At 53.0% G+C, this 15,120-nt stretch overlaps 3 protein-coding genes across 6 annotated transcripts; 1 reads left to right on the top strand and 2 right to left on the bottom strand.

Annotated features, from left to right (window-relative positions):
* Nucleotides 1-170: 170 nt before the first annotated feature.
* Nucleotides 171-5,534, bottom strand: LOC114154792 (fibrinogen C domain-containing protein 1-like). 2 transcript variants are annotated; one of them, XM_028034203.1, is made up of 9 exons: nt 5,403-5,534; nt 2,930-3,008; nt 2,411-2,526; nt 1,975-2,335; nt 1,741-1,873; nt 1,528-1,664; nt 1,327-1,423; nt 560-739; nt 171-490 (listed from the first exon to the last, which is right to left on the bottom strand). In XM_028034203.1, exons 1-9 carry the CDS (start codon nt 5,438-5,440, stop codon nt 231-233), a joined length of 1,401 nt encoding a protein of 466 aa, XP_027890004.1. In that variant the 5' UTR covers nt 5,441-5,534; the 3' UTR covers nt 171-230. The 2 variants fall into 2 exon arrangements, with proteins under 2 accessions (XP_027890004.1, XP_027890005.1); XM_028034204.1 differs by lacking the exon at nt 5,403-5,534 and adding an exon at nt 4,265-4,991.
* gstt2 (glutathione S-transferase theta 2) lies at nt 5,239-7,459 on the top strand. Of its 2 annotated transcripts, none has more exons than XM_028034233.1 (5): nt 5,239-5,496; nt 5,868-5,955; nt 6,066-6,216; nt 6,922-7,098; nt 7,168-7,459. In XM_028034233.1, exons 1-5 carry the CDS (start codon nt 5,373-5,375, stop codon nt 7,312-7,314), a joined length of 687 nt encoding a protein of 228 aa, XP_027890034.1. In that variant the 5' UTR covers nt 5,239-5,372; the 3' UTR covers nt 7,315-7,459. The 2 variants fall into 2 exon arrangements, with proteins under 2 accessions (XP_027890034.1, XP_027890033.1); XM_028034232.1 differs by having other exon boundaries at nt 6,066-6,228.
* A 341-nt stretch (nt 7,460-7,800) lies between these two features.
* Nucleotides 7,801-15,114, bottom strand: chek2 (checkpoint kinase 2). Of its 2 annotated transcripts, XM_028034193.1 has the most exons (15): nt 14,967-15,113; nt 10,770-11,006; nt 10,569-10,693; nt 10,334-10,466; nt 10,162-10,252; nt 9,867-9,963; nt 9,688-9,741; nt 9,556-9,620; nt 9,355-9,454; nt 9,199-9,285; nt 8,948-9,111; nt 8,767-8,882; nt 8,593-8,678; nt 8,032-8,136; nt 7,801-7,954 (listed from the first exon to the last, which is right to left on the bottom strand). In XM_028034193.1, the coding sequence occupies exons 2-15, from the start codon at nt 10,996-10,998 to the stop codon at nt 7,859-7,861; spliced, it is 1,548 nt and encodes a 515-aa protein (XP_027889994.1). In that variant the 5' UTR covers nt 10,999-11,006; nt 14,967-15,113; the 3' UTR covers nt 7,801-7,858. The 2 variants fall into 2 exon arrangements, with proteins under 2 accessions (XP_027889994.1, XP_027889995.1); XM_028034194.1 differs by lacking the exon at nt 9,688-9,741 and having other exon boundaries at nt 14,967-15,114.
* Nucleotides 15,115-15,120: the final 6 nt, after the last annotated feature.

Raw genomic sequence — 15,120 nt, 5'->3', positions numbered from 1 at the left:
CATATTAAAGTTCTGGAGATGTTTGGTGGTTCTTATTTTCATGTCAGAACTTCTCTTCTATATTTGTTATCTCAGTCAGACCGGTTCAGTCCAGGACGGTTTAATAAATCCCATAGTCACTCATCAATATGACACAGAGTTGATCATCAAATAGCACACAGAGGCTCAGGAATGGATCAGAACAATTTATTAAAGAGGGAAGGTTCTCTGGTCCAGGTTCTGGGCCCGGTTCAGGACTCTGGTCTTCTGGGTCGTATCTTCATCTCAGTGAACCGCAGCGAGTACTGCCAGCCGGTCCAGCTGGACCATTCCACACCGTCAGCGTAGGAGGCGTGGCCTCCTCTCAGGTACTGTCCATTCAGGTTGGAGGTATGGCAGTTCCGGTACCACCACGCCCCCTGGTAGTACGCCGCACAGTTGTTCTCAGATTGGTCCTGGTCCCGGTCTTTAGTGGTGAACCGCATCCCCGAGTGTTTCAGGAGAGAGTCTCCTGTAGGAGGCAGAAGGTCAGGACTGTTTGGTACGCTGTGGTACTGGGTTGTACTGTGTGGTCCAGTACCTGCCGTTCCAGAGTAGCCGTCTACGGTCAGTGGGTACCCGTCCTCCTCCGGGTTCACCGAGTCTCGACCGACAGAGAAATCCGAGTAGCAAGCGAACGCTGTGGCGTTATCAAAGTCAGCCATGTCGATACGCAACTCGTAGCCTCCTGACCTGGTGAGGGTGTAGATCCTGTGTAGGCCTGAAACGGGCAGAGTGAGAGTTAGCGTGTTAAGTGGGAAAGTTAGCATGCTAAGAGTGAGAGTTAGCGTGCTAAGTGGGAAAGTTAGCATGCTAAGAGTGAGAGTTAGCGTGCTAAGTGGGAAAGTTAGCATGCTAAGAGTGAGAGTTAGCATGCTAAAGTGTCTCATTCAGACGTCCATGTTCATGTTTCTGCAGCTAGCCGACGGTTCTATCTTAACATTAGAGCCATCTTTAATGATGACTCTAATGTTAATAAACCAAAAGTAAATTATAAAGGACTCAAAATGTAATTTTTGATAGAGACTTTTTTTAAGATTACATTTTTGAACTGCCTTTTTTTCAAATTTCTAGTTTTGCAAATATCCATTTTTTCCATAAATCTATCAGCTGAGGTGTTGGAGAGGTGAAGCTCCAGGAGACAAATCAGAGCCGTTAGGCTGTTAATCTGGAGATGAGCATCAATATAGGGCCCTTCGTCTGAAAAATGTAGTCTTAAAAAAGTCTCTTAAAAGACGCTCTGACGGCTCCGATTGGTCCGTCAGAGCGTCTCCATGCTCTGATTGGTCCAGGTGAAGCCGGGCCCACCCAGCCAGTGCTCCCCGGTGGTCGTCCCGAAGCCGTCCCTGTAGGCCTCCCAGCCTCTGAAGAAGTTCATGGAACCGTCCTCCCTCCTCTGGATCACCTGCGAGACGCACAGGGACATTAGAGGACAGCAGCGTCCCGCCATGTGGAGACAGGTGGACCTGTCCCCCCTATGGCCAGCGGGGGGCACCGCTGTGTTTGTACCGTCCAGCCTCCGCCGTCCGTGCTCAGGTCGCAGTAGACCATGAAACCCTCAGGGTCGTGGGTTGGGAACACAGAATAGACTCCGTCCACGGAGACGCCGGACGCCAGGACGTCGCTGCAGTCTCTGGGCTGGACGGCTGCGGAGACAGGTTGCCATGGAAACAATCAGAGCCCCGTTAACAGCCGCTGTTGCTCGAGTTACCCGAGTCTCACCTGTCTGGGCGATGTTGCGACTTAGCTCGCTCTTCAGCCTCCCCAGGCTCTCCGTCTCCCTCTTCAGGCCGAGCAGAGAATCGCTGCAGCTCTCAGCTAGCTTCAGGATGCCGGAGTGGCTGTCAGACAGCACCTGGACAGGTGGACAGACCCGATTGGTTAACGCCCCACTGGTCCGGCCTGATGAGCCGAAGCTGTGCTGGCTGATGATGTCACAGCCAGGTGTGACTCTACCTGGATGATGCGGCTCTGCTCGTTCTGCAGGCGGTCCATGCGCTGGTCCAGAGCACCTTGGCCCCTCTTCAGCGACTCGGCCTCCAGCCTCAGGTTGTGGGTGTGGCCTGCGAGCGCCTTCAGGTCGTCCCCCAGCTTCTGGACGGCCCCCCCGTTCCTGTGGTCGTCTGCGTTGCGATTGGTCAGCGCGTGCAGCAGCGAGCCGTGCAGCGCCTCCAGCCGCAGGAAGTCCTGGCTCAGATCCGGACAGGCGGGGTCCAGGAAGACACTGACCGGCTCGCCATCCGCCACGCGGGAGATGGTCACCAGGGCGCCTGACTCTGAAGAGCCGGCAGAGATGGCTGGCGTGGAGGCCCCTCCCCTGTTGCCATGACAACGGCAGGTGAAGGTGCAGCCGGAGACACAGATGTTCGAGCAGAGAAGACAGGTGCGTTACCTGCTGAAGATGGGCAGAGGAAGCTGGTGGAGATGGAGGGCCGTCACTGTTGCCGTGACGACGGCCGCCATGGCGAACAGCACGGCGACCGACCATAAGAGGAAGGTGCAGCACCTCTGAACACACACACACACACACAGAACCGGGACTCGGGTTCATGGAACCTCAGAGTCCAGTGGACTCTAAAAGTATCCCCACCCCTGCTGGAAGGTCTGGACCGGAGCGGACCGGACCGGACTGGAGCCGGACTGGTTGGCTCCGGCCAACCGGCTGGTCGGGTCCGGTCAGGTCCGGGCGTTTCCTCCCATATTGATGTAATTGTATTTTTGAAATCGTGTTCCGTCTCTTTAAGCTGGTTTGAGCTGAAACTGGGTCAAAGCTTCAGCCAGCAGGGGTGTGAATACTTTCCCCAGGGTGTTGCTCAGAGGCTCGCCAGCAGATCAGCGACTCTGACAGCTGCTGCAGATTAGCCACACCCTGATCTGACGGATTAAGTGCAGATTAACACGACCTACTGACCTTTGACCTGCGGGGCCTCCTGCCGTCCAGCTCTGAGCTGCTGTTGTTCATCACGGTCCAGTCGTCGCTCAGCATCATCCTGGCAAACACGCCTGGATTATTTAAAGGGCCAGTATGTGTTTTCCAGGCATATTGCTGCCCCTTTAATGCACGGGGTGAGAGGTCAGAGGTCACATGTCTTCATCTCTTCTGGTTCTCCACATGCCAACAAATCAGTAATAGATACTGTTGCCATGGAGGCTGTTGCTGTGTTGCTCAGTGTCGTCAAGATGAATTGAAAAGCAAACATCACAGAAATTAAGGATTTGACCTTTGACCTCTGTAAGCTCCAGTATTCAGGAATTGATTTTGTTGCGAGCTGCAGACACTTTGGAACGATAATTGATGATAAGCTAATCGCTAATATGAAAGCGGGTTTGGAATCATTGTTCTAGTTTTTTATTGAATCTGCTTTAACTTTTCTACGATTTGGAAACTTGAAAAATTTTCAAAATAAAAGCCTCCAGAACAAAACAATGGCTTTTCCTGAGGTTGCTCCTTTAAACTCTGGGCCTGGAGCTCCCCCTGCTGGCCGGAGGCTCTCTGACTTCTAATTCTGTTTCCTGTGTTTATATAAATTTGTTTGTTTTTAACTATGTTTATTTATTTTATGATGCTTTGAATGTTTGAAATGCCTGAGCTGACCTCTGACCTCTGACTTGCTGCCGGTGCTCCAGCAGGACGTTCAGAACCAGAGACTAGACCAAACCAACACGGAGCAGCAGAACTGATGCATGCTGGGTAATGCGCTCCATGTGGAAAGTAGAACTTCAGAAATACGATCACCAGGTCTATAAATGCCCCCAGCGCCGGCCGCCCCGGGCGTCCGCCGATGCTCCTCCGGTTCTGGTCACATGGAGGTTCTGAGCCTCTGCTGCTGGACCAGAACCAGCTGAAGGCCCACATCTAGGCCAGTAGAACCTGGGGAAGTCCAGCTGTCTCTGAGACCAACAGAACCTCCATCTGCGGTTCTGATCCGGTTCTGGCTCGGTTAGCCTCTTGGGAGGTTCTGCTACGTTCTAATCTAATCAAATTTGAGCCTTCGACCCGATTCAGGCCGAGTCTAGGTGAGGAGCTGCCAGAACCTCCCGCTCCGAGGTCCGGCCCGGTTCAAGGTCCGAACTGCAGAACCAAACCAAAGTTTGGATCGGTTGTTCTCCAGGTCGCTCTACTAGAACCGGTCTGCACCCGCAGCAGAACTTCTGACACAAACCCGTCAAGGTCGGTCTGGGAGTGGATCAGAACCGGACCCAGCCTCCTGCCAGCTACACCCCCTACCCCCAACCAATCACTGACCTGCCAGGCTTCAGGGTCCAGTAGAACCAGTAGAACTCCTCAGAACTTGATGCTGGTTCTGTTCAGCTCAGAGAATCTGCTCTGCTAATCCCATCAGCACCGAGGATTTATCCTCCAGCTGGACGGCACTGAGCATGCTCAGTAGGGTGGCACCTGGGAGGGCCTAGTTCTTGTTCCAGGTCCGGCTCCAGGTCCAGATCCAGGTTTATGGTTCTGCTGGTTTTACTCTTTGGTTCGTTTCTTAAGTTTTAACTCCTGGACTAAAGGACTCTATGGCAAGCTGTTTAACATAAAATCAGGTGAACCATAATGATGTTCCAAAACTTGCAACTGATTTCTGAATAGATGCGTTAGTTAATTGACCAGCTGAGATATAGATTTCATTTAAAAGAAAATATAAAGAAAATTGGAGATATCTCAGTTTTTATTTTGACTGGTCATAATTCTAATTAAAGCTACCTTAATGTACTTTTAGATGGGAGATATTTCAGACTGAACAGATTGTGCCTCCAGCAGCACTTTGAGCTTTTTCTAATTCGGTTTAAATGTTTGTCTCTTGGCAGAGCAGAAAAAGGAAACAGTTTGCAGATTTCTGCAGTAAGTTCTTCCTTAATGCCTCTTTCTACGTACATTCAGCTATCTTCTGAATATTTAATGCAGGCAGCTGTTTGGGCAGCCCCAGTCAGAGGCCCTTATGCACAGTTTATTTATCCAGATATCTGAAACTGTAGTTTTGATCAGTCATAATTAAGCTCCAGATATCTTGAATTATAATTACCGATGTGTGACTCTTTAGGTGACGAATCATTTCAGAAATATTCAATCGTGTTTTGAAGATTTCTGGATTTATTTTTCTCTCTAGACAGAATTAAACACCACAAATCTGAAATTATCTTTCAGGACAGATAGAAAGTGTTTGTGTCAAAACTGACACTGAGGCTGATTTTATTTTAAACTGCCCTGCCGTAGCCGCCTGTGCGGTTCGCCTCGCTGCCAGCAGGGGGAGCAGAGGAGCCGCTGACAGACGGGGGACCGCAGAGGGAGAGCAACTGCATTCACCGTCAGTTTGAGACTTTTTCACCCAGTTAACAGAAAACACCTGGTCTCCATGGCAACGGGACGCGTGGTGGAGGTTTACCTGGACCTGCTGTCGCAGCCTTGCAGAGCCGTCCACATCCTGCTGACCCGCACCAAGATCCCGCACCGGGTCCACAGCGTGGCTCTGCGGAAAGGTGTGCAGTTACCAGTCTAACCAGTTAACAGGTTAACGAGTTACCAGTCCAATTAAGTAGTCAGCAGGTTAACTGACCAGTTCATTGAGCCGCTGATCCGGTCCACTTATTGAAGAACTGAACCGTTCCTGCTCTGGACTTTGATCCTTTGAACTCTGACCTAGTTTCTCCAAACTCCGTGTAAATTCTGATCGTTTAAAGGTTTATTTATGATCCTGAGGACTGGAAGAAATATAGGCAAAGTTTAACACCTGGACCCGGTTCGGAGGAGTCGGCTCCTGGGTTCGGCTCATGAAACGATCCGGTGATGGTTAGACTGTCAGAGTTTTGGACAGTAAGGGTAGTTTCATCTGAATGCTTGATGCTTGCAGGGGAACACAGAACCTCGGAGTTCTCCAAGCTGAACCCCATGCAGAAGGTACCGGTGCTGGTGGACGGCGGCTTCGTCCTCACGGAGAGGTGCACTTTCACCTGCATGACCTTTGACCTCTAACATGCTAACAGGCTTGCAGAGTCTGAGGTGGAGCTCTGGGGTTTCTGTTCATCTCTCACCTGTCGGCCTGCTGCAGTGACGCCATCCTGAAGTACCTGGCCACCACGTTCGACATCCCTGAACACTGGTATCCATGGCAACCGGAGCGACGCGCACGCGTGGACGAGTACACAGCTTGGCACCATAGCAACACCAGACCGCACGCTGCCAAGGTGTTCATACTGGAGGTAAACCTGAAGGAATCTCTGGAATAAAGAGGAACAATCTAGAGTTATAGATCTGGAGTTATAGATCTAGAGTCATAGATCTGGAGTTATAGAGCTAGAGTCATAGATCTAGAGTCATAGGTCTAGATTTATAGATCTAGAGTCAGTTACGGTGTTACTTTATTCTAACCCGCAAAACATATTTCGGCCCCATAAAAGAATTTCAGCCCCCAAAATATTATTTTACTAATTAAAAATAAATTTGGATTTTTTCAAAGAATTACATTTTTTTAATAACTTAATTTTTTTTATTTTAAATTTAATTTGTTTTTTGTCGTTTTGAATCCACAAAATACTTTTTTGGGGCCAGAATAAAGTATTGCACAAATGACATACCTGCAAATCAGTGAGACTCCTGCTGTTGTTTTTGGGAGACCAGTTCAGAGAGGCGTGGCTTCAGAGAGGCGTGGCTTCACCTTGGCAGGTGCATCTTCAGAGCGAAGTCTGTTCATTTTCTGCTTTTTTTGCTCGACATATTTAGTATGGATAAAAATATTAAGAACGAAACCACGCGACGTACAACTACGACAGCCGCTGATACTTTGAAAAGCCTTGCTGCTGAAATGTTAAATTGATTGATTGATTACAAACACACACACACTGACACTTCCTGGAAACACACCCCACCCCTGTGTCTCCACCCCTCCCTTGTGGCTCCACCCCCAGGTTCTGCTCCCTGCTCAGGTCGGCGGCCCGGTGGACCAGCGCCGCTTGGACCAGGCCCTGTCGGACCTGGACGTCACGCTGGAGCGGCTGGAGTCCATGTTCCTGCGGCGCCAGCCGTTCCTCTGCGGCGATGACATCACCGTGGCCGACCTGCTCGCCGTCTGCGAGCTCATGCAGGTGAGCTGGTGAATGGTGAGAAGGGGCGGGGCTCAGCCGGTTCTGAGCGCGCTCACTGTGTGTCTGCAGCCTCTGGGAAGTGGGCGGGACATCCTGAAGGACCGCCCCCAGCTGCGGCGCTGGAGGAGCCGCGTCCAATCAGCCGTCGGCGAGTCGTTCGATGACGCTCACGCCGTGCTGTTTGCCGTCAGAGACCGCCGCCGCGCCAGGCTGTGACATCACCAAGGGGGTGGAGCCTCTTCATTAGGACCGGAGCACAGTGGACACTGATTGGCCGACCTAATGATGTCATGTGACAGACCGTGCCTGCCTGGCCCGGTTCTGACCCGGTTCTGATGAATAAAGATGATTATTTTCTCCATCTGTGGTTCTGATTCTTCACCTGAAACTGCAGCGGCGTTCTGAATGGACCCAGTCCTGACCCGGTTCTGATGAACAAAGATTATTATTTCTGACTGGACCTGGTTCTGACCGGACCCGATTCCAATAACTAGTTTCTTTGATAATTTTAAGGTTTGAATAGAAATAATTTAGATTAAATTATAAATAAACTGAATTAGATGTTTTACTCTCTGGTTCCGAGGACCGGACCGGACCGGAACAGACCGATCCTCAGAACCAGATCCAATCAGTTCAGACCCGTCCTGGTTCTGATCTTGGTTTTCTTCAATGATTTTATGTTTTAAATAAAAACACTGCAGATGGTTTTTTATGGTTCTGTTTATTGCTCTGGAACCGGAACCGGACCGGTTCTACAGCACTAGAACTTCCTCTTTGCAGGATGAAGATGTTCCTCTTCCTCCTCTCCTCTTCCTCGTTTCCGATTTAAACTTCCTGCTGAGGATGAATCCGCTTCCTGCGGGGGGAGGAGCCAGGCTGCCATAAGGGGCGGGGCTTCGCGTGGCATTAAGGTGTGTGATCATGTGTGGTTACCGTGGAAACAGCAGCAGATAGGGCATCATCTTCTTCAGCAGCAGCATCTCCTCTTCCTCCTGCCGGCTTCATGAGCCTGTGAGCCGTCTGCTGCATCGGCTGGTCCTGAAGCACAGGAGAGCCACTGACTACACCTCCCATCATGCCCTGCTCCAGACTACACCTCCTCCCATCATGCCCTGCTCCAGACTACACCTCCTCCCATCATGCCCTGCTCCAGACTACACCTCCTCCCATCATGCCCTGCTCCAGACTACACCTCCTCCCATCATGCCCTGCTCCAGACTACACCTCCCATGATGAAAGGAGGAATTAGGAGCTTTTGGTTTTGACTAGAAGTGACTCGCGGTTCTACAGACATTCACTACAGGAAGACGTTTCTATGTTTCTAGTTTATTTAACTTAGATTTAATCAGCATAAAACAAAATATTTAAACATTACATATAAATAACATCCACAAAAATGACCAACAAACGTTTTAACACATCAATACATAAAAAAAAAACATATCCTCTCCCATCACAGTATGTGTGGTGATAAAGTGGCTGCAGTTCTCCTACCTGCAGCCAGGGGTGCTGCAGAGCCTCATCCACAGTCATCCTCAGCGTGGGGTCGACCTCCAGCAGCTTCCTCACCATGTCTTTGGCTGAAACACCAGTGACCGTCTCAGCGTCAGCTCCCAGGCAGCCTCGCCCTGACGGGAAACTGCACCCTCCCCCGGTTACCGTGGTTACCTTGATTGGAGACGTGCCTCCACTTGGACGGGATCATGGTGAATTCCCCGCGGATGATCTGCTCCGTCACCGAACGCTCGCCGAACCTCTCGTGGAATGGCGTGTAGCCGCTGAGGCTGCCAGACACACAGAGTTAGACCAGGGACACGGCCGGCACGGCGGCGAAGGGGGCGGAGCCTACCAGACAAACAGAAGCACGCCCAGGCTCCAGGCATCCACCGCCAGCCCGTAACCGGTGCTGGAGGTGAGAGTGAAGACCTCAGGGGCCAGGTAGGACGGAGTCCCACACAGCGTCCGCATCAGGGCCGCCTCCTCCAGGATCCTGGATTGGTTGAAATCCGTCACCTTCACAAGGGGGCGGAGCCACCGGAGGGCTGGGTCACAGGAGGGCAAAGAGGACGCCCTCTAGCAGGACGAGGAAGGTGGACTCACCTTGATGAGACATTCATCCTCACTTGAGGACAGGAGGATGTTCTCTGGCTTCAGATCTCTGTGGATGATCCCGTTCCTGTGGAGATACTACACACACACAAACACACAGAGTTATCTGGCAGTGTTGGTTACCATGGCAACAGCAGCAGGCCTCACCTGCACGGCACAGAGCATTTGATAGAAGTAAAGCTTGGCCACGCCTTCATCGAGCTGCTGCTGAGACTTCACTCTGTGGAAGAGCTCACCGCCCTCCATGCTGGGGGCGGAGCCAGACATAAGGGGCGGAGTTACAGATAATGGGGCAGGACCAGATATAAGAGGGCGGAGCACAGTAACCAAGGCTCTGGTGGGACTCACAGCTCCAGGACGATGTAGTAGCTGTCCTCCGTCTGGTAGAAGTCCTCCGTCTTTATGAGACACGGCTGCAGGAGACAGACGTCTGTCAGGACAGATGAGACATGACTCTTCTTCTTCGTTGGTTTTACTCACATGATCGACCCTCTGCAGGATCTCAATCTCCGTCTCTGCGTTCCGTTTCGCTGTCTGTGATTGGACAATAAAGCAAATGGGTAACACGTTCACCACAATCTTCGTGCCGCCATGTTTGTAGTCCTGAGGCGAGCAGAGACAGGAAGGAGACCTGAGAGCAAATCAGATCGCAGACCCACCCCCTCAGACTGGAAGTTCTTCTTGTTGATAATCTTAACGGCAAACTTCCTGCAGGTGGAGCGTTCGAAGGCCAGACGCACCTCGCCGCAGACGCCCCTGGAACACAGCGGGGGGTTAATGGACCCGGCTAATGCTGCAGAACCGGTTAGGGCCTCCAGAACCTTCAGCTTTTCATGAACCCGGATTCACACTGGAGTTTTCAACCCATCTTCCAAAACCCAACAGAATGTGAAACAGCAAGAAGTTGAGCAGAGATCGGGTCAGAGACAGGAAGTGGAGCTCTAGCAGACTCACGTTCCGATCTGGCGGGTCAGCACGTATTTGTCCTGCAGAGCTCTGGGCAAACTTGACTGATAGTCGGACATCAGGTCGATGAAGACGAACACTGCAGTGTACAGAGGACACGCGGTCAGTCAGACTGAGGCAGGAAGACCAGGTGAATGGTCATATGACTCAGGTGCATCACCTCTGTTGCGCTGCTCAGCCAGAGAAAGGACGGCGTTATTCGTTAGAGGCAGCTTCTTGTTCTGGCCGACCTTCACCCCGTCCACAAACGTCCCGTTGTTACTGTAGTCCTCTACGAAGACCTCCGAGCCTTCCTGGGGACAGAGGGAGGACAAGTGAGGACAAGTGAGACTAAACCAGTCACAGGAAAGACATGTTTCTTGCTGAAGCACCGGAACCAGCGGCCCGGTTCTCACCCTGTAGATCCTGAAGTGCTTCTTGCTGTAGATCCTGAACCTCTTGGACTTCCTGTCCTGCGGGTCGTCCAGGACGTAGTCGCAGGCGGCGTCCCGTCCGAACAGGTATCGGTCCTCCACGCAGTCTGGAAGTACAGAGAGGCAGGTGAGTTCTGGCTCCGGCCCGGTTCCGGCCCAGCGGAGGAGAGGACAGTGGGTCACCGTGGCTCCGGAAACCTGGGGCCATGGGGAGCAGCCGGCCCCAGGGCTGAAGCTCCGCCTCCTCCGGGACAGACGGCAGCGTGACGGGAAGCGTGTCCACGCTGCTCAGTGTCCCAGAGCCGCTGGACGACTGGCTGGCCGAGGTCGGACCGCTGGACGAACCGGACCCCTGCTGGTACGGGGGTCGGTTTTGGGACGGCTCCCCCTCAGCTGAGCTCTCTGCAGACATTCTGACGCCTGCAGAACAAAACAGTTCTTTAAAGACTTCCTGAAATAAACATTGAAGGATTGAAGTGTTTGTCTAAACAGGATGGACAGCAGATGGACACTCTATGGTGGATTCTGGTCAGGAAGGTGATTTCTGGATCAACCATCAAACAATCCTCCATTTCTAGCCAATTAACTAATGTTCAATGATTCATTGAATGAATGTTGTTTTGTGGTCAAATTCTCAATCCATTCATCTTCTTCCGCTTATCCGGGGTCGGGTCGCGGGGGTAGCAGCTTCAGAAGGGAGGCCCAGACTTCCCTCTCCCCGGCCACTTCTTCCAGCTCTTCCGGGGGAATCCCGAGGCGTTCCCAGGCCAGCCGAGAGACATAGTCCCTCCAGCGTGTCCTGGGTCTTCCCCGGGGCCTCCTCCCGGTGGGACGTGCCTGGAACACCTCACCAGGGAGGCGTCCAGGAGGCATCCTGACCAGATTCCCCTCAACTGGCTCCTCTCGATGTGAAGGAGCAGCGGCTCTACTCTGAGTCCCTCCCGGATGACTGAGCTTCTCTCTCTAAGGGAGAGCCCAGACACCCTACGGAGAAAACCCATTTCGGCCTCTTGTATCCGCGATCTGGTTCTTTCGGTCACGACCCAAAGCTCATGACCATAGACGAGGGTGGGAACGTAGATCGACCGGTAAATCAAGAGCTTCGCTTTTTGGCTCAGCTCTCTCTTCACCACGACGGACCGGTACAGCGCCCGCTTGACGGCAGACGCTGCGCCAATCTGCCTGTCGATCTCCCGCTCCCTTCTTCCCTCATTCGTGAACAAGATCCCGAGATACTTGAACTCCTCCTCTTGGGGCAGGACACCCCCCCTGACCCAGAGAAGGCATTCTACCCCTTTCCGGCTCAAGACCATGGCCTCGGATTTGGAGGCACTGATCCTCATCCCGGCCGCTTCACACTCGGCTGCGAACCGCTCCAGCGAGAGCTGCAGATCACGATCTGATGAAGCCAGTAGGACCACATCATCTGCAAAAAGCAGAGACGAGATCCTAAGGCCACCAAATCGGATCCCCTCAACACCTTGGCTGGTCTAGAGATTCTGTCCATGAAAGTGATGAACAGAATCGGTGACAAAGGGCAGGCAGAGTCCAACTCTCACCGGAAACGAGCCCGACTTACTGCCGGCAATGCGGACAGGACTCTGACACCGGCCATCAGGGACCTGACAGCCCGTATCAAAGGGCCCGGTACCCCATACTCCCGGAGAACCCCCCACAGGGCTCCCCGAGGGACACGGTCGAACGCCTTCTCCAAGTCCACAAAACACATGTAGACCGGTTGGGTGAACTCCCAGAACCCTCCAGGACTTTGCTGAGGGTGTAGAGCTGGTCCAGTGTTCCACGACCAGAACCAGAACCACACTGCTCTTCCTGAATCCGAGGTTCGACTCTCCGACGGACCCTCCTCTCCAGGACCCTTGAATAGACCTGGCCAGGGAGGCTTTAGAGTGTGACCCCTCTATAATTGGAGCACACCCTCCGGTCCCCCTTTTTGAACGGGGGACCACCACCCCAGTCTGCCAATCCAGGGGAACTGCCCCCGATGTCCATGCGATATTGCAGAGTCGCGTCAGCCAACACAATCCTACAACATTCAGAGCCTTAAGGAACTCCGGGCGGATCTCATCCACCCCCGGGGCCTTGCCACCGAGGAGCTTCTCAACCACCTCGGCGACCTCGCCCCCAGAGATTGGAGAGCCCAACCCAGAGTCCCCAGGCTCAGCTTCTTCAATAGAAGGCATGTTGGTGGGATTGAGGAGATCTTCGAAGTACTCTGCCCACCGGCCCACAACGTCCCGAGTAGAGGTCAGCAGCACACCATCCCCACTATAAACAGTGTTGGTGCCGCACTGCTTCCCCCCCCCCGAGACGCCGGATGGTGGACCAGAATCGCTTCGAAGCCGTATGGAAGTCTTTCTCCATGGCCTCTCCAAACTCCTCCCACGCCCGAGTTTTTGCCTCAGCAAACACCTGAGCCGCATGCCGCTTCGCCCGCCGGTACCCATCAGCTGCTTACGGAGTCCCACAGGCCAAAAAGGCCCGGTAGGACTCTTTCTTCAGCCTGACAGCATCCCTCACCGAAGGTGTCCACCAAAGGGTACGAGGGTTGCCGCCGTGACAGGCACCGACAATCTTGCGGCCACAGCTCCGATCGGCCGCCTCGACAATGGAGGCACGGAACATGGTCCACTCAGACTCCATGTCCCCCACCTCCCCCGGGACGTGTTCGAAGTTTTGCCGGAGATGGGAGTTAAAGCTCCGTCTCACAGGGGATTCCGCCAGACGTTCCCAGCAGACCCTCACAACAAGTTTGGGCCTGCCAGGTCTGACCGGCTTCCTCCCCCACCACCGGAGCCAACTCACCACCAGGTAGTGGTCAGTGGACAGCTCCGCACCTCTCTTCACCCGAGTGTCCAAGACATATGGCCGCAGATCCGATGAAATGACGACAAAGTCGATTATCAAACTGCGGCCTAGGGTGTCCTGGTGCCAAGTGCACATATGGACACCCTTATGCTTGAACATGGTGTTCGTTATGGACAATCCATGACGAGCACAGAAGTCCAACAACAGAACACCATTCGAGTTCAGATCAGGGGGGCCGTTCCTCCCAACCAGGACCCTCCAGGTCTCACTGTCATTGCCCACGTGAGCGTTGAAGTCCCCCAGCAGAACAAGGGAGTCCCCAGGAAGAGCACTCTCCACTACCCCCTCTAAGGACTCCAAAAAGGGTGGGTAATCTGAACTGTCGTTCGGCCCGTAAGCACAAACTACAGTCAGGACCCGTCCCCCCACCTGTAGGCGGAGGGAGGCTACCCTCTCGTCCACCGGAGTAAACCCCAACGTACAGGCGCCGAGATGGGGAGCAACAAGTATGCCCACTCCTGCCCGACGCCTCTCACCTTGGGCAACTTCAGAGTGGAAGTATGTCCAGCCCCTCTCAAGGAGGCTGGTTCCAGAACCAGAGCCGTGCGTCGAGGTGAGACCGACTATTTCTAGCCAAAACCTCTCGACCTCACGCACTAGCTCCGGCTCCTTCCCCACCAGAGAGGTGACATTCCACGTCCCAAGAGCCAGTTTCTGCAACCGAGGATCGGATCGCCAGGGCCCCCTCCCTTGGCCGCCACCCATCCCACACTGCACCCGACCCCTTTGGCCCCTCTCACAGGTGGTGGGCCCATGGGAGGGGGGACCCATGTTTCCTCTTCGGGCTGAACCCGGCCGGGCTCCATGGGTTAAAGCCCAGCCACCAGACGCTCGCCATCGTGCCCCCCCCTCCAGGCCTGGCTCCAGAGTGGGGCCCCGGTGACCCGCGTCCGGGCGAGGGAACGCCAAGTCCAATGTTTTTATCCGTCAACGTTGAATGAACGTGAAACGTTCATTCAACATGTAAGTAATTTCAATGTCAGGTTTCAACGTGGATTCAGTGTTTCTGCCTAACATTACCAAAGTAACAGTTGCTTAGGGTTAGCAACTGGAATAATAGTATACATTCAGAAAGTATAGTATAGTTTTATTAATTTTCATATTTTAGAAAAATCTATCTATCCATGACGTTCCCACCAGAAGGATGGAAGGATCTAGCATCCTGCTGAAGATACTCTCAGCACCGAGTCCCATTTAGAAACTGTTTGATTTTACTGTGGTTCGGTTATCAGTTACCAGAACCGCCACATATATCAGGTTCACATGCATGATGCGTCTGTCTTGGGTTCGGCGACAGGTGTACCTTACTCGGTCCACGAGGGACCAGAACCTTTCAGAATATCGGTCCCAGCAACCGCAGCAGCACATCAATAAGACCACCTTATTTTAGAGGATTTTCTAAGGGAGTTCGGAATGGGTGAAACTCTGAAGCTAGCCGTCTGACCGGTATCGGAACCAGAAATAACAGGAGCAAAATACAGGAGCCGCACTCACCTCTTGAGTTGGGCTCTAGTTCGGGTCCAGTTCTCCAGGGAATATCTGCAGCTCCACAACTACCAACGCATGTGCAGGAGGCTCACCGGAACAACCTGCTTCCTTGGTTTCCCCCCTCTACACGTCACGTGACTGTTACAGCCAATAGGAAGCT

Source organism: Xiphophorus couchianus, chromosome 12 (genome assembly GCF_001444195.1).
Source record: "Xiphophorus couchianus chromosome 12, X_couchianus-1.0, whole genome shotgun sequence".
NCBI lineage: Eukaryota > Metazoa > Chordata > Actinopteri > Cyprinodontiformes > Poeciliidae > Xiphophorus > Xiphophorus couchianus.
The sequence above is the reverse complement of the archived record's forward strand: the minus strand, read 5'-3'. Positions and strand labels throughout refer to the sequence as shown.

Coding starts and splice junctions, on each gene's coding strand:
- gstt2 (XM_028034232.1), top strand. CDS start 5,373: ATGGCAACGGGACGCGTGGTGGAGGTTTACCTGGACCTGCTGTCGCAG. Junction 5,497..5,867: donor CAGCGTGGCTCTGCGGAAAG/GTGTGCAGTTAC, acceptor TGATGCTTGCAG/GGGAACACAGAACCTCGGAG. Junction 6,229..6,921: donor TACTGGAGGTAAACCTGAAG/GAATCTCTGGAA, acceptor CTCCACCCCCAG/GTTCTGCTCCCTGCTCAGGT.
- chek2 (XM_028034193.1), bottom strand. CDS start 10,998: ATGTCTGCAGAGAGCTCAGCTGAGGGGGAGCCGTCCCAAAACCGACCC. Junction 8,883..8,947: donor GGCGTGCTTCTGTTTGTCTG/GTAGGCTCCGCC, acceptor TGTGTCTGGCAG/CCTCAGCGGCTACACGCCAT. Junction 8,137..8,592: donor TGCAGCACCCCTGGCTGCAG/GTAGGAGAACTG, acceptor CCTGTGCTTCAG/GACCAGCCGATGCAGCAGAC.
- LOC114154792 (XM_028034203.1), bottom strand. CDS start 5,440: ATGTGGACGGCTCTGCAAGGCTGCGACAGCAGGTCCAG. Junction 3,009..5,402: donor GGCTGCGACAGCAGGTCCAG/GTAAACCTCCAC, acceptor CGTGTTTGCCAG/GATGATGCTGAGCGACGACT. Junction 1,424..1,527: donor CGGACGGCGGAGGCTGGACG/GTACAAACACAG, acceptor TGCGTCTCGCAG/GTGATCCAGAGGAGGGAGGA.